This window comes from Mastigoproctus giganteus, chromosome 7 (assembly GCF_048544385.1).
Source record: "Mastigoproctus giganteus isolate SK-2022 chromosome 7, ASM4854438v1, whole genome shotgun sequence".
In the NCBI taxonomy this organism is placed as follows: domain Eukaryota; kingdom Metazoa; phylum Arthropoda; class Arachnida; order Uropygi; family Thelyphonidae; genus Mastigoproctus; species Mastigoproctus giganteus.
Window position 1 is genome coordinate 207,485,091 of NC_143581.1, and position 15,982 is coordinate 207,501,072.

General features: G+C 40.3%; 1 protein-coding gene across 1 annotated transcript in view; it reads right to left on the reverse strand.

Moving 5' to 3' along the window:
- LOC150083623 (SWI/SNF-related matrix-associated actin-dependent regulator of chromatin subfamily A containing DEAD/H box 1B-like) overlaps positions 1 to 15,982 on the reverse strand; it is a 276,675-nt gene that overhangs the window by 94,248 nt on the left and 166,445 nt on the right. The window contains exon 12 of the mRNA XM_090377391.1: positions 12,224 to 12,328. Within this exon, the coding sequence (XP_090233517.1) occupies positions 12,224 to 12,328 (105 nt within the window). The remainder of the gene's footprint in view (positions 1 to 12,223; positions 12,329 to 15,982) is intronic.

The window sequence follows — 15,982 nt, forward strand, 5'->3', positions numbered from 1 at the left end:
CTTTTATGGACTAATTCAATGGAAAGGTTCAGTGAAACACAAGTAGTTGGTCTTGACATCTCAAAGGCTTTTGATCGTGTTTGGCATAAAGGTCTTCTAAACAAACTTCCATCTTATGGTTTGCCAACGGTTTTTTGTAATTGGTTATCCAGTTTTCTCTCTGAATGCTCACTGAGGGCGATGGTAGATGGCTCTCTGTCTTCTAACTTCTCCACTAATGCCGGTGACCCCCAAGGTTCAGTTCTTTCCCCCACTCTTTAACGCTTGTATATTAATGACTTTCTTCCATTGACTGGAAATCCTATCCATAGTTTTGCCAATGGTAGCACATTGCATTCCACTTTCCATTTTGAGAAACCTTGCCCTGTTCAATCAACTTCAACTTCTCAAAAATCTGCTACCAATTCCTTAAATGCTGATCTTCGGGTAATTCTCCAGTGTGGCAAAGACAGCTTAGTTGATTTCAATCCTTCTAAAACTGAGTCTTGTCTTATATCTCGCAAAAAGGATTCTTCTGCTCCTATGCCTATCTTTGGTGACACTCTGATTTTTAGGCAAAATGATATATCTCTTTTGGGGATTACCCTGACTTGTAATCTCTCTTGGTGCAAGCACATTAGAAATATTGCTTCCTCTGCATCTAAAAAACTTGGTTTTCTCTTTCGCTCTCGGTGTTACTTTTCTTGCAAACGGCTGTTCACTCTGTACAAATCACAAATCCGCCCTACCATGGAATATTGTTCCCACATCTGGGGGTGGTGCACCCAAAACCTCTCCTAGATTCCATTCAGAAGAGGGCAGTTAGGTTAATTAATAACTCCTCTCTAGCAGAGTCTCTCCACTCGCTGTCTCATAGATGTACTGTTTCTGCTGCATGCCTTTTCTACAGATACTTCCATGGCACTGTTCTTCTGAATTGGCCTCTATAATTCCTGCACTCTCTTTCAAAACAGTCTGAACACGTGCCGCCACCAGCCAACATCCATTTACTGTCCAACTTCAAACTCACAGAACCAACTTTTCATCTTCCTCGTTTATTCATTCAACTGCTGTTTTTTGTTTTTTGGAACCACCTACCTTCATATGTATTTCCTGAAAATTACAGTCTACAGAAGTTCAAGTTTAATGTCAACAAATACCTTCTTTCATCTTCTCAACCTCCAACCCAAGCACGGTACTAAGTACTATAGGTTCTAATACCTCTCCTGTGCCGACCGGGCTAGCCGAGTGGGTAAAGTACCTGCCCGGCAACCCAAAGGTCGCGGGTTCGATTCCCGCCTCGGGCTTGGATCACTGTACTGCAAAAACCTTTGGAGGTGCAATATGGCCACAGAAGCCGATGCGCCAACAACTACCAAATCAAAAAATGTAAACCCCAAACTCTCCTGTTTGGGGTTTACATAAAAAAAAAAAAAAAAAAGGATTTCTTGTTTTGGTTTTCAAGTGATATTCCAAAATATCTCAAAAGGTGATCAAATTGGATTTAGACCTGAGTTCTGGTTTGAACATTGAAAACAGAAAGTTCATCACATTATTCCTTCAAATCACATATTCTGACCACACAGGCCAAACTCTGTGATTGTGATGCAAAAACAATATGATTATTTATTATCTATGAGCATTATCTTATCCCTCTTGTTAATTTAATAGCCAGCAGGATTTCACCTGTCATAAGTAATTGCTAGGTGGGTTTAATATAGAGACAGAACAAATTTCAGTCATCGATAGTTATCACAAGATGTACTACTTTCAAACAAATATTATCACCAAAAGGTAATTCTATTATCTGCTTAAAATATGAGACACTGCCACGAGAGCCTATTTAAAGACCTATTGGTTTCTCATCAGACAGATAGTGAATACTGAAATATTACAATGTGATTTAAAATGATATATATCCAAAAGTTTAGTTTTAAGAAGAAGGAAAAGAATCTTTTTGCAACACTAGATGATGATTTACAATTGTGTAGTTGCAAATACTCATCACAGCACAGTGGCCAGAGGTTAACAATGTACTATAAAGATAAAGTTACCCAAATCACCATAAAAAATAAAATAATAAGTAAAGTAAATAGAGTACTAGAAAATGAAGAAATGAAATGAGTATACAGAAAACATTAGGTGAGTGTATAGTCTAGTTACAAAATACATAGCATACGAATATACACTGAATTGCATAATTATATACATTGAATTAAATTGTGTAAGAGTTTACAATGCTCGGGACTTGGGTTATAATATTGGTAGCCTTGGCCACCTGCCACTGAGTATTCTTTTTCTATATTGTCGATCCTAACTAAACTTTTTGAAATCAACATCTAGATCCTGGACGAGTGATAACATATATCTGCTGAGGAAGAAACTGGTCTGACAGGTGAAGGTGTGTTCATGAGCTTGACCGTTGTGATGAGTCTCCTTTCATTAAAGAGCCAGGTGAGCCTTGGGATGTTGAGTGTGATCGCCGTAGCTGTGGTCCGGGGCTGGGGAGGTAGGCTAAGCTTGTGGCAAGCCCACTTGAAGAGCCAATACTCAGAGGAGAATGCTGGTTTAGTGGTAGTGGGAGATGCAGAAGCCCAAATCACTGCTGCATAGAGAAGTGGGAGGGATAAACTTTTGCTACAATGTATCTGACCATGGTGGATTTGTCTGTTACATTGCAGATGCTGCTTGCCCATCCAGCTCAGTCTGGCAGCTTTTGTGAGAAACAGGTTTACATTTTGGCTCAGATTCGACCCAAAGTAGAAGCTTTGGAACGAATCTGAGCCCTAGATCAATGTGATTTTGAACAAGTGGGATGGGGGGCTCCATTGAGGGCTGGATGGATTTTCGTTGTATATTGCTTTAATGAGAAGATCATAGTTTGACTTCTCAAGATTAATGCACAGACTAAACTGTTTTAGGTAGATAGATATCGATGAGAGAGTGGAGGTTGGTTCTTCTGAGATTTGGTGAGGGTCTTGGTTTGCCTTAATTGCCGTGAGTACCTCTAGGTCATCGGCATATACCAGGGTATTCAGCTCTTGGGTTACCAGTGGAGCAATGAAGGTGGTGAAGAGGAGGCCAGATAGTACTGCCCTTTGTGAAACTTCAACCAACCGAAACTACTTTGCAGTATTGGGCATTATCTACAAACAGTTTCACTATGTGGTTATGCAGCAGAGATGTGAAGAAAGCTAAGATGTCACCACCTATCTGATAGTGGTTCTTCTTTTTTAATATTCCAGCATGATCACAGGGTCAGGGGAATTTACAATTAATTACCAAAACAAACAATAACAGTATTTAGGAGTCACAGGCTTGAACCCCAGTCCACTCAAAGAGCAGACTGGGGTTCCAGTGCTACTGCAATCTCGCTCCTGATAACTCGGCTACATCTAGTAGCTTTAGGAGAGATGGGATGTGCACGATGTTGAATGCAAATACGATGTCTACATAGTCAGCTGCCAGTTTTTCTATATTCTCAAAGGCTGTGAGGATTCTGTTAGTAACTGCTAGAAGATTAGTCACAGTTGATCTGCATGGAAGTGCACAGTGGATTTGCTGGGGGTTGTTTGGTAAGATCTGTTTAGTGAGGATTGGCAGCAGTATATTTTCTAGCAGCTTCAACATGCAGGATGAGTTTGAGATCAGCCTGTAGTGTTTTGCAAGGGACAGAGCTTGAATTTTTGACCTTGGTTTGACTAGCTATTTCTTCCATTAGTGTGGGAAGCAGTGCACTGAGTTAAAAATATGTGGAGCTTGTAGGATGCAAGGGCTTAGGCTCTTAAGCATAAATTGTGAGATCCCATCAGGTCCAGTAGCAGAAGTTGCCGGCAATGAGTTTATGGCAGCAATTAACTTTTGTCTCGATAATAGTATGGTTATCAATGGGTCAAAATTGGTTTCAAAGTGGTAGCCAGGGCTGATCTTCTGGGTTGACAGTGGTAGTAAGCCTGGTGATGTAATCAAGCTGTGTGGGGGAAACCTGAAGGGATATCCTTATATGGAACCCTCCTGGTGTGTACGGTCCTGTCAAGGTACAATTTAATCACTTTGTCTGTATTTTTGTAAGACTGCTTCCACAATTTGTGCAGGTGTTGCCTAAGGTCGAAGAGCATTTTCAGGTTGTGGGACCACCATGCTTTAGATTGAGGAGAGATCGTAATCTTTCTTGTGGCTGCATAGCTAGTCACAAAGACAATCCAATTGGTGAGCAGGGTGACAGTCAACTCAACATCAAGTGACTCAAAGGTCAACCAAGGGATAGATGAGGCTGCCACAATGCATCTGGATATGTCCAGGAATTTTGGGCTGACGTGGGACATGGTTTTCGTTGGTGGGTTGAGAAGAGGCGATAAGTCAGTAGTTGAAATAGCATCAAAGTGAGTTATAGTCAGAGTTGAGCACTGTCTCTGGGATTTGATCAGTAGTACAGGGTATGGAGGCCAGGATTAGGTGGAGTTGGCGGGCTCATGAGTTGGGAGTCCGCTGACAAGGCGAGAAAGGAGCTACTGCTTTAAATTGTTATGCTGAGGGGCAGATTGAAGTCGCCACATACGATGTTGACAGTGGCAGATTGAATTAGCTACTTCAAGGATGAGGTTTTGAGATAGCGATGGGGGACAAACTACAACCACTTGGAGTATGGTGGATTGGTTCTTGAGCTTGACAGAGATAGCTTCAAAATCTTGCAATTCACTTGAGATGCTAGAGATCAGTGTAAAGAGGGCTTGTTTATAAAAGATGGCAGCACCCTCCTTCCCTTCTCCCCTGTTATCCCTCAATTTTAACCCCAGGGGCTCACATTTGGTGAGTATGGACTTGGCACATCCAGGGTCCTCAGGTGGATATCATCATTCTTCTCTTTCTTGGTGATTCCCTTCTACTTCTCTCTCTCTCTCTCTCTCTCGGGGTAATTCAGAATTTTTTTTTTTTTTGGCTGGTGCAGTATAAGCCTCAGGCTTCCTTGCACCATATGGCTAATAATAATAATAACGTAAAGGAGGACCCATATCCTGCTGGGACGGGATTGCAATACATTCCTGGCCACATTCTAACCATGTTTCCATGATGCAGAGAAGATCCAAGTGTCAGGCTAAAAGTAACTGCTCTACGGTGTCAATTTTATTTCTGATGCTGCACACATTTTGGTAGAGTAGCTGAAGCATAGTAGTCGTAAGGATTTTTACCAAGGTTGCTGGCCTTTTATATTTGTTTTTTGGTCGCTTATGGCAGGAGCAATTTGTGATCCTGGTTGGAATAGTCATGTTCTTCTGGTATGGAGGTAGTGCATGCAGGAGATGACAATGATTGGTGTTTACTAGGAGGCAGGGAATTTGTGTGACCACATGCAGAATTATCATATTCCAGACCAGACATTTTGTTTTCAGGGTCTTTTAGAAGTCGGTTAGTTGGCATCTGGCAGTTCCTTGCTGTGGCTAAGGGGGCGTCATCTCTGTGAGAGGTCTTGTAAAATGGTTAGATTATTGCTCCAACTGGCCACATTGATGGGTGGGAGATTTTATTGAATTCTTTTGGGTTGCATTCCAGCTTAAAAGCTGCGTAGTTATTACTTTTGACTGGAAGCTGCTTTACAGAGACACACAGTTGGAGTTCTTCAACAATGGCTGCAATTTGGGTGGGGATCATATGGGGATCAAGTTTTGAGACAAAGATGCTTGTCCTTACTTTTGTAAGCTGTGATAATGCATGCAGCTTTAATGTAGCATAGGTGCCCATGGAAACTGGACGCTTCTGTATTGATGGGGTCCATAGAGTAGGTTTTGGGCAGATAGCTGGAGGAGCCTTCTTGCGTGCGATGTGAGATCTAGCTACAAATTTTACCCAGACTGAAGAATTATCAAACGGATATGCTTACCCCATAACTGGTTGGTATGGGACATAGTGGCAAAGGCGCTGTGGGCCTCATTACAGGGGGAGTATATGCTGAGGTCTACAGGTTTCAAACCTTGTTTGAAACCTGTAGACCTCAGATAACCTATAGGGTTATCTGAATTCGGCTGATTTTTTGCATAATGTGGTGATGCAGTGGATGGTTGGAAGAAGGGTGGATGACGGCCAAGCTATTTAGTCATCATGTGATCGGGGTGTTCACTCAGCTTGCTTAGCTGTTCATTGTGCAGGCTTATAGGGCCAATGAGTGCTCGCTGCTTGCTTCTTTTGATGACTGAGCTGGTGTGGCTGGATTGTAGTGCGCTTTTATGAGATTCCACATTGTCATATCTACTGTTTGTGTGGGGGCCATCTAGGGCCCAGAATTCGTTTACCTAGAGGTTCATAAAGCCGTCTCACTCACCAGACACTTCCTGACATTGAAGGTTTGGGGTCAGGTTGAATTACAAGATAGGTGAGCTGGTCTGATACCTGGTCCAGTGGTTAGCATTAGCTGAGGCATATGATGCAAGAAAGCAAGCTTATACAGCATCAGTCAAAAAAAACCAACCTTCCCATTTTCCATGCAGTCAGTCCAAATGTTTGTCTAGTTCAGCCTTGAATTTATTTAAGTTATCAACTTCCACAACAGATGGAAGTCTGTTCCAGCAATCAACTACTCACTGGCTAAAGGATATCATATTCAAGATATATCATATCCAAGTATATGATATCAAAATTATTTTTGGCATTCAGTTCCTTTGTAACCACATCATAGTATCCAATCAAATTGGTCAGACAAGAGCTCCACTTAACAAACCCATGCTGTGTCTGAACTATTTCTGCAGTCTTGTCTAGGTGATCCTGCATCACCTCTTTAATCAGTGACTCCATTATTTTCCCCGCAACAGAAGTTAGACTAACAGGCCTATAATTATTTGTCACCCTTTGATCTTCCTTTGTGAATTGAAGTCACATTTGCACATCTCCAGTCCATGGGGACCTCCCCTGAATCTAAAGGATGCTCTCATAATTATGGCTAAGAGTTTGCTAACTTCCCTTGCTGCCTCCTTCAATAAAAATGGATAGATTCCATCCACCCTAGGTGCCTTTTTTATGTTTAACTTCAACAATTTCTCCTACACTTTGTTCTCAGTTATTACAAAATCACTTAGCACCCTGTTAAGAGTCTGATAAACTCGTGGCATTCCTCTCCTTGAATAACTCCTCATGTATGAATGTAGATGCAAAATACTCATTCAGTTTATCAGCTACTTGAGCAGGATCATGAATAGTCAGATCATCTACGTTGAGTGAACCAATCTGATTCATCCCCTTCCTTCTAGAGTTTACATAAGTAAAGAACTCTTTGTTGTTTTTCTTTGCATTTTTTGCCAAAGATTTCTCGTAATCTGCCTCGGCCTGCCTAACCTCCTTTATGACTTGATTACAGACTTGCTTATATCTGCCATAGACTTCTGTGTTGCCTGAAAATTTATATGCATCCCATACATTTTTCTTCTCTGTCATGAGCCTCATTAATTCATCTGACATCCATTTAGGCCTGAACCTTGAACAGTGTTTCTTATTTAGTATGAAAAGCCTAGTAGCCTACAAGATTAAGTCTCTGGACTCTTCCCATTTAGAATTAACCATTGGTAACATCATCAGTTGATCATACTGTATAGAATTTAAAAACTATCTGAGACCACTATAGTCACCTTCAGGAAAGCAAAACCCTTCCATTTACCCTTGACGGTAATAACATCTTTAAGTAAATCCCACACAGTACACTGTGATAACTGCCACCTAGTTGTTCCTTTATCTGCAAATTCTTAATGCATGAATAATCAGACTAAGAGTATTCCTCCCTCTGGTTTCCCCTCGAACATGTTGCTGTAGAAAACAATCCTCCAATAAATCCACAAAAGTCTTACTAGCGTGCGAGTGAGCAACCCACAAGTTCCAGTCAATATCTAGAAAGTTAAAATCCCCCATTACAAAACGTTCTGATTTACTAGCCCACTCTATTCCTCTGCACAACTGTTTGTTGTACTCATCAGAGTCATTAACTCTATAATACACTCCTACTCTCATTTCCTCTTTCCCAGTGTTTATGTCACACCAAACTGACTCAACATTGCACTGTCTACTCATGTCAACTGGATGCCCTTACTTAGATTTTATGTGTTTCTTAGTCAACAGCATAACCCCTCTTCCTTTCTTGCCGTGTTTATCCTTTCCGCACATATTGTACTCCCCAAATTCCAATTCTGCACTGCTTATATCTGTGTGACACCATGACTCTGATATCCCAACAATATCTGCCTTTGATGCCTTGATCAGCACTTCAAATTCATTAAATTTATTTACTATACTTCTAGCATTGGTGTACATGTAAGTATACATGCAATTGTTCGTACTCTTAGTTACTCTAACACAGCCCATGTATTTACTTGCTCCACTATTACTCCCAGTAGTTTTGGAAATCTCCAGCACCTTGTTTTTCAGGCTGCTGCACATTCTAATAGAATGCTGTGCAAGAATCACTTTTGACTCTGCACGCAGCCACTGTTAATCTTTTGGCCTGTGTATCCCCAAACTAGCAGTTTTCCGACCCACCTAACATTGTCTTGATTGCATCAGCAAATATTCTTGCGCCCTTTCTATTTAAGTGTACCCCATCCCTGAAGAAGCAGTCTCTCCTGTCAACAAGCACAGACCACACCAAAAAAAATTCTACCCCATGAGCCTTGCACGATCTCTCCAATGTCGAATTGATTGATAAGTCTCTCATCATATACTCCCTCCTATCATATCTGGGAAGAATTGCAGATACTTTCAAATTTAACCCTAACTCACAACTTTTTTTTAGCATTAACCTGTACTTGTTAAGTAAATCTGCAGATCTCTTACAGTTAAGGTCATTAGATGGATGTGAAAAATAATTTTGATATCATATACTTGGATTTCAGGAAAGCTTCTGACACTGTTGCACATGGAAGACTATGTACAAATTGGAGCAGAATGGTATTAAATGGTAAGTTGCTACAATGAATAAAAGGTGGTTAAGTGGGAGAAAACAGAGTGGTAATCAATGGATGCTGCTCTTTGCGGAGTAATGTTATTAGTGGAGTCCCACAGGGTTTGGTGATGGGCCCACCGTTGTTTTGTTTATTTATCAAGGATATTGATTAAGGTATATCAGGCTTAGTGTCGAATTTTACAGATGAGACAAAGGTTGGCAGGTTTGTTAATGATAGTAATGGCAGTGTGCTACTGCAACAGGATCTAGAAAATTTGGGCAGATGGGCTGAGAAGTGGAAACTGCAGTTTAACATTGACAAATGCAAAGTTCTGCATATGGGTAGAAGTAACCCTAGAGGAACGTACCAACTGTGTGGTACTACACTTTGGGTGGTAGAAAATGAAGAAGACCTGGGAGTAATTGTGCAGTCAGATATGAAGTTTTCTGAGCAATGCAGACAGGCTGCCAGAGCAGGTCAATGGGTTTTTGTCAATGATATAGTGGAATTTTGTTAGCAGGGAAAAGGAGGTGATTATCCCTTTGTATAAGGCAATGGTCAGGCCACGCCTTGAGTACTGTGCGAAAAATAATTCCGATAATTAGATATTTCAGATAATCAGATAGTTATAGGTCTGGAGGCCTCATTTTAGGAAGGATGTAAATTTGCTTGAGCATGTACAGAGAGGGCAACAAGATTGGTGAGGGTAACAAAGGGGTCCTCTTACCAAGAGAGGCTCAAGTTCTGCAAATTGCAGCGGCTGGAGGCTAGGCACGTGCGAGGTGATCTGATTGAGGTGTATAAGGCCTTGATTGGGTTGAGAATGCTGAATTCTGATGGGATTCTTCTGCTTGCTCAGATTAAGAACCGAAGTGGGCATAAATTCAAATTGAGGAAAGACAGCTGTAGAAGAGATGTGTAGAAATTTGCCTTTTGCCAGCAGGCGGTTAATTGCTAGAACAAATTTCCATCTGTTGTTGTGGAAGTTGATAGCATAAATAAATTCAAGGAGGAACTGGACAAACCTTTAGAGGGAATGGTTGTGTGAATATTGTTTTTTTTTGGCTGATGCTACATAAGCTCATACACTTGCTTTCTTGCATCACATGCTTCTATTACTATTAGTGCAAAAAGCTCAAAAAAAGCTAGTAGATTAGTTACACCCAATCCCATGGGATTCGGTGTAACTAATCTACTAGCTCCTTCTGTAACTAACCTATCAGCTCCTAAGCAAAAAAAAAGATTGGAGTTCGAAGCATGGGGATTGGGTGTAACTAATCTACTAGCTCTCTTTTTTTTTTGTTATCTTGATCGCATCTAGAAGTGCTCATGATTTTAAGCTTATAACTGATGGTGCAATAGCAAGTCTTGATTAGTGAGTATGAACTGTACTTTGTTCTGCAAGAATGACAGCTGTTTTTGAAAATCTCGAAGATTTTACTATTGTCCACTAGTTTTTCACAAGTTGATGGGATGCTGGATACAAAGCACAGGGATAAAAATCCTCATGTCACTTGATATATAAAGCTTTTATTGTGCATGGAGGGGATCTGGGATTAGCTGTTATTGTTGTTGTTATTTGGTTTTTAGGAGCATTAACAACTAAGGCCATATTGCTCGGGGGATATGAGGTGGTCATTTCCTGACCTTTCCGCATCCTCCGTATTGGTGGTCACGGGCTCGAACCCCAGTCTGATCAAGAAGCGTGTGCTACGCACTGCTGCTCCTGCCCACCTGGCTAAGGAGGCAGGTATGGTCGGTGACTGCTTAGTTGGCCCATACCTGTTACCATCTCGCATGAACTCCCCTAAATATCGGATCTTTCTTGAACAAGTTCTACCAGGGTTACTTGACGATGTTCCAGCAAATGTGAGATGCAACATTTGGTTTTAACATGACGGGGCGCCTGCCCATTATCGAAGGTGTGTTCATGACCATTTGAACAGGCGTTTTGGGCGTCGATGGATTGGCCGAGGTGGACCCACTGCCTGGCCCCTACGCTCACCTGATTTATCGAGCCTTGGTTTCTTTCTGTGGGGGGGCACTCAAATCTATCGTGTATGAATCGCCTGTGGAGATGGAAATGAATCTCGTGGAAAGACTCGTCTGCGCTGCTGCTACTGCCAAAGAAACTCCAGGTGTGTTCAACCGTTTCTGCCAATCCATGCTGCGTCGGTGTCACGCACGCATCGCGTCTCATTGGTGGAACCTTCAAGCATCTGTTGTAACATCATGAAATGCATCCTTCTCGTACTCCATTGTTAATATTATGTCAAATAAATGTTTGCCACTAATTACTGTCTTGTGTCATTTCTGCTTCTTGTGCCTCTGCTATTACTTTCCTGTGATGTTTTCGGTTATGGGTTCCTATGCGATTCACATTCCTTTAGATGTTACCTACCTCCCCTAAACATTTGTACGAATATTTTTGAGACACCCTGTATTTCATAATGTGCCATATTGTCTTCACTATGTCCATCTATCTGCACATAATGACTTGGATTTTTGTAAAGTTTTATAATTTTGGGACTCAAAGTTTTGGGTCATGATATTGTCAACTCATGATATCCTCAAAGCTGGAGGATATCATGAGAAAGATAAGGACAATGATGACCAAGAGCAGCCAACACCACCCGAAGTCAGCCGTTGGAGAGACTGACAATAGCTCAAAAAGAGGGAGGATCAGGGCCTGACAGACCTCATCAAGCAACAAAAAACAGCAATAGCAAACCTGACGGATTACTTCCAGAAAAACATAGCAGCACTCTACCAGGCCATAAGGAAGACAGACAGGCGGCATACCCCAATCAACCTAAGCGAGGAGTCTCCCCTCCTGCCCAGATGGCACAAACGAACATACTATGTGATCGAGTTCAATGCGACAGGAGCATATAATGTTAAATTATGCAATTAATTTTTGCTCTGGATCGCTTAAGTCACATTTATAAAATAACAGAAAAATTTATAAATAACAGAAAATTTTATAATATTCTAAAGTATTACACTTCCCACCTGGCTCGGGAAGTTTTCTGGGGAGAGTAATAATACAATGACTATAAGTAATAAACTATATAAGTTTATTTCTTACAGTCACTGTATTATTACTTAAATGACACACAGATTGGCTGGCATTACAGTTTTAAAATTAGTCAAACTGTATGTCACTTTTGCTCAGATACTGTATATGACAGGGCATTTAAAATTACAGTCTTGAATTTTGTGGTGAGAGATTTATAAGGATTGCTTACATTTATGCTCAATTTTTTCCCTATTTTTCTGCCACAAGGTAGGAAAAAAGTTAAATTAATCAGAACAATTTCACCAACCTGTTTAGATAAGTTTATCACTAAATTTGCATAATACTGATGTTGTGAACTTGAAAGGGGACATAACTTGGTTTCTTCGTGTTTTTTTGGGAGCTGCTTCAATACCTAAAATAAAATATTTACTTTAGAAAATATTTCAAAATATACACTATTCTATTAAAGTATTTTAAAAATTAAAAAACAGTAAACTACCAATGTATTTGATATAATGTGAACAGAAGAAAATTTTTTCTTGTTTGCATCAAATCAATTCTAATTAGATTGATATGGAAGAACTGAAAGATTATCAATAAACTTTAGTTAAAAGTTACATACAGGTATGCCAAACAAATTGAAACCCTTTGGTGTTTTTGTTAGTGGTGTACAAAAAAAATTTCATAAAAATTTCAACAAGTACTTAACTGTTGCTACAGGCAAACATAAAGAAAGAAAATTATAACAAGGAATCATAGTTCTCTAAAAGAACTATAACAAAAAACTTAGGATACTCTCCATAATGATCTCTGGTTGCACAGACCGAAAACAGAAACCTAAGGTTTGTCTTATAAGCTATAGCACTGTGAAGCACTACTGACTGCAAGTTTCTCTATTCTTCTGACAATTTATAATTATCTCATGTATTTTTATTCTCTGCACACTAAGCATATCAGTTCATCTGACATCCATTTTTTTTTTCCTAAACCTTGACAAATATCTATTTGATATAAAATGCTTATTGGACTTATTACCTCTCTGAACACTCCCTAATTTGGCATTTACACTTTTTAACATTAGTTGGCCCACTGTAAAAAGTTTAAAAAATAGCCCATTATAATTACCTTTGTGAAAACAAAATCCCTTAACTTCTTTGATGCTGTACTACAATCCCTTTCGATGCTGTATCATGCATATAATCCTATAAAAACTGGAGCGATGTAGCATTAGAAGAAAGTTACAATTATGGATAAACGAATGGTTAAGTGGTTTTAAATGGTTGCTACTCTTCATGGACTAATGTTGTTGTTGTTGTTTGGTTTTTAGGAGCATTAGCAACTAAGGCCATATTGCTCCGGGGATATGCGGTGGTCATTCCCTGACCTTTCCGCATCCTCTGTATTTGGTGGTCACGGGCTTGAACCCCGGTCTAATCAAGAAGCATGTGCTACGCACTGCTGCTCCTGCCCACCTGGCTATGGAGGTGCCTTTTGGACTTATGTGATGAGTGGGATTAGTTTGCAGGGGTCAACACCTGGGCCCTTTACTGTTTTTAATATTTATTAATGATATTCATGGCCTCTTTCACACCAGACTGACTCAACAACACACTGACCTGGTTGTACTGTTTTAGAATCTATGTACTTAACCAAAAACATAACCTCCCACATCCCATCATTTCTCTCTTTTCTGTAAGCATTATAATCACCATACTGAAATTCTGCACCTGCAGTATTAGTGACACCATGTTTCTGTTATACCAAGTTTGAATAAATTTTAAACAAGGTTTAGGCAAATAATTTGCAGGAATGGGCAAATGAAGTGGATTTTTATTTATTTATTTTTTTTTTGCTAAAAAGCTTTGCTTCCATACATTGTGTTGCCAATACTAATACTAAGTCATGCTAAGCATGTGTGTGGGAGGAGGAGGGGGCTTGGAGGAGATACTAGTCACTTCCAGTAGCATTGTATTTGCCATAGGAATAAGGAGCACAGTAGGCAAACACTGGGTGAACTACAAGCCATGAACTGGTAATCTGGAGTGCTACTTGCCTATTACTAGCTGTGGTACTATGCTGCTTTTTGGTAGAGAAGTACCACTGTTCATGTGGGTAGAAAATTATTTTCTGTGGAAAAAATTCAGCCATGCTAGGATAATGAATATTCTGCAATGTTTCTGTTTATTATTTTGGTAAACTTATTCAGTATATGATATGCTCTCAAAACTTCCTTCTCTTAGGACAGGATTTTGGAGTTCAAGATGTTGCACATGTTTGCTGCTTTTAGCATTGAGGAGAACACCTTCCCTCCCAGATTTTGAGGAGGAAAGGGGCCAAACAGATGAAAATTAGTGTGTTAGTGATTAACCTTAGTATTAGCAGTAGCAAATAATGCAAGGAAGCAAGGCTTATACATCATCTTGTAAGAGAACAAACAAATTAATAGAAGGCAGCTTTCTATCTAGGCCTTTAGTTGCCTCCCCTTTGGACCTTTTATTAGAGAGAGAAGTGCCTTTAAATTCTCTTCTCAGAATAATACAAAATATTATTCTATAGGGGGCTTCACAAAAAATCACTAGAAATCAGTATGTTATAATGCTTGGCACTTAGGTCCCTGGTGATGGTACCTTAGAACTTAGTTGTTAAATATCATTGGAGCCTGGTGATGATATTTTCAATGCCCATACAAGTAGTTGATGGTAGTTGGCCTTAAAAATATCAACAATGGACACTGAAAGGAGAAAAATTCATAATGCATTTCAATATTCATTATGATTTCTTTTAGCATTAGCATTAGTAGAGGCATTTGATGCAAGAAAGCAAGCTTATGCAGCATCAGCCAAAAAAAGAAAAAAAAAACCCACTTCATCCCTCTGTTCGTTCAAAATACCTGTCCAGCTGAGCCTTAAACTTATTTAAGCTATCAACCTCCACTACAAGGGATGGAAGTCTGTTCCACCAACCAACCACCCGCTGGCTAAAGGCAAATTTCCGCACGTCTATCCTACATCTGTCTTTCTTCAATTTGAATTTATGCCCTCTCAGGTGATTACTCTGAGCTAGAGGAAGAATCCCATCAGCATTGAGCATGCTCAAACCATTCAAGGCTTTATACACCTCTATCAGTCACCTCGCTGGTGCCTAGTCTCCAGACACTGTAATTTGCAAAACTTAAGCCTTTCTTCGTAAGAGCACCCCTTTGTTCCATTCACTAATCTTGTTGCCCTTCTCTGTACTCGTTCCAGCAGCTCTACATCAGTCTTGAAATGAGGCCTCCAGACTGTATACAGTACTCTAGGTGTGGCCTGACCATTGCCTTATACAAGGGAATAATCACCTCCTTATCCCTGCTGGAAAAATTCCTGTATATCATTGACAATACTCCATGAGCTACTCTTGCAGCCCATCTGCACTGCTCAGAGAACTTCATATCTGCCTGCACAACCACCCCCAAGTCCCTTTCATTCTCTACTACTGTCAGTGTAGTACCACAGAGTTGATACGTTGCTCTGGGGTTGCTGTTTCCCATGTGTAGTACTTTACATTTGTCAATGTTAAACTTCATTTGCCACCTCTCAGCCCATCTGCTCAACCTTTCCAGATCCTGTTGCAGCAGCATAGTGTCAGTAGTGTCCTTGACAACCCTGCCAACCTTTGTATCGTCTGCAAACTTGGACATTAAGCTTGATATACCATCATCAATATCATTTATAAATACAGAAAACAATAATGGACCCAACACTGAGCCCTGAGGGACTCCACTAATAACATTAGTCCACGATGAGCAGTGTCCATTGATTACCACTCTCTGTCTTCTCCCCCTCAACCACCCCTTTATCCATAGCAGCAATTTGCCTCCAATGTCACACTGCTCCAATTTGTGTAGCAGTCTTCCATGTGCAACAGTATCAAAAGCCTTTCTAAGATCCAAGTATATAATATCAAAGCTATTTCCTGCATCCAGTTCTTTTGTGACTGCATCATAATATCCAATCAAATTGGTCAGGCAAGACTTCCCCTTAACAAAACCATGCTGTGTCCGAGCTATAACTGAAGTCTTGTCTAA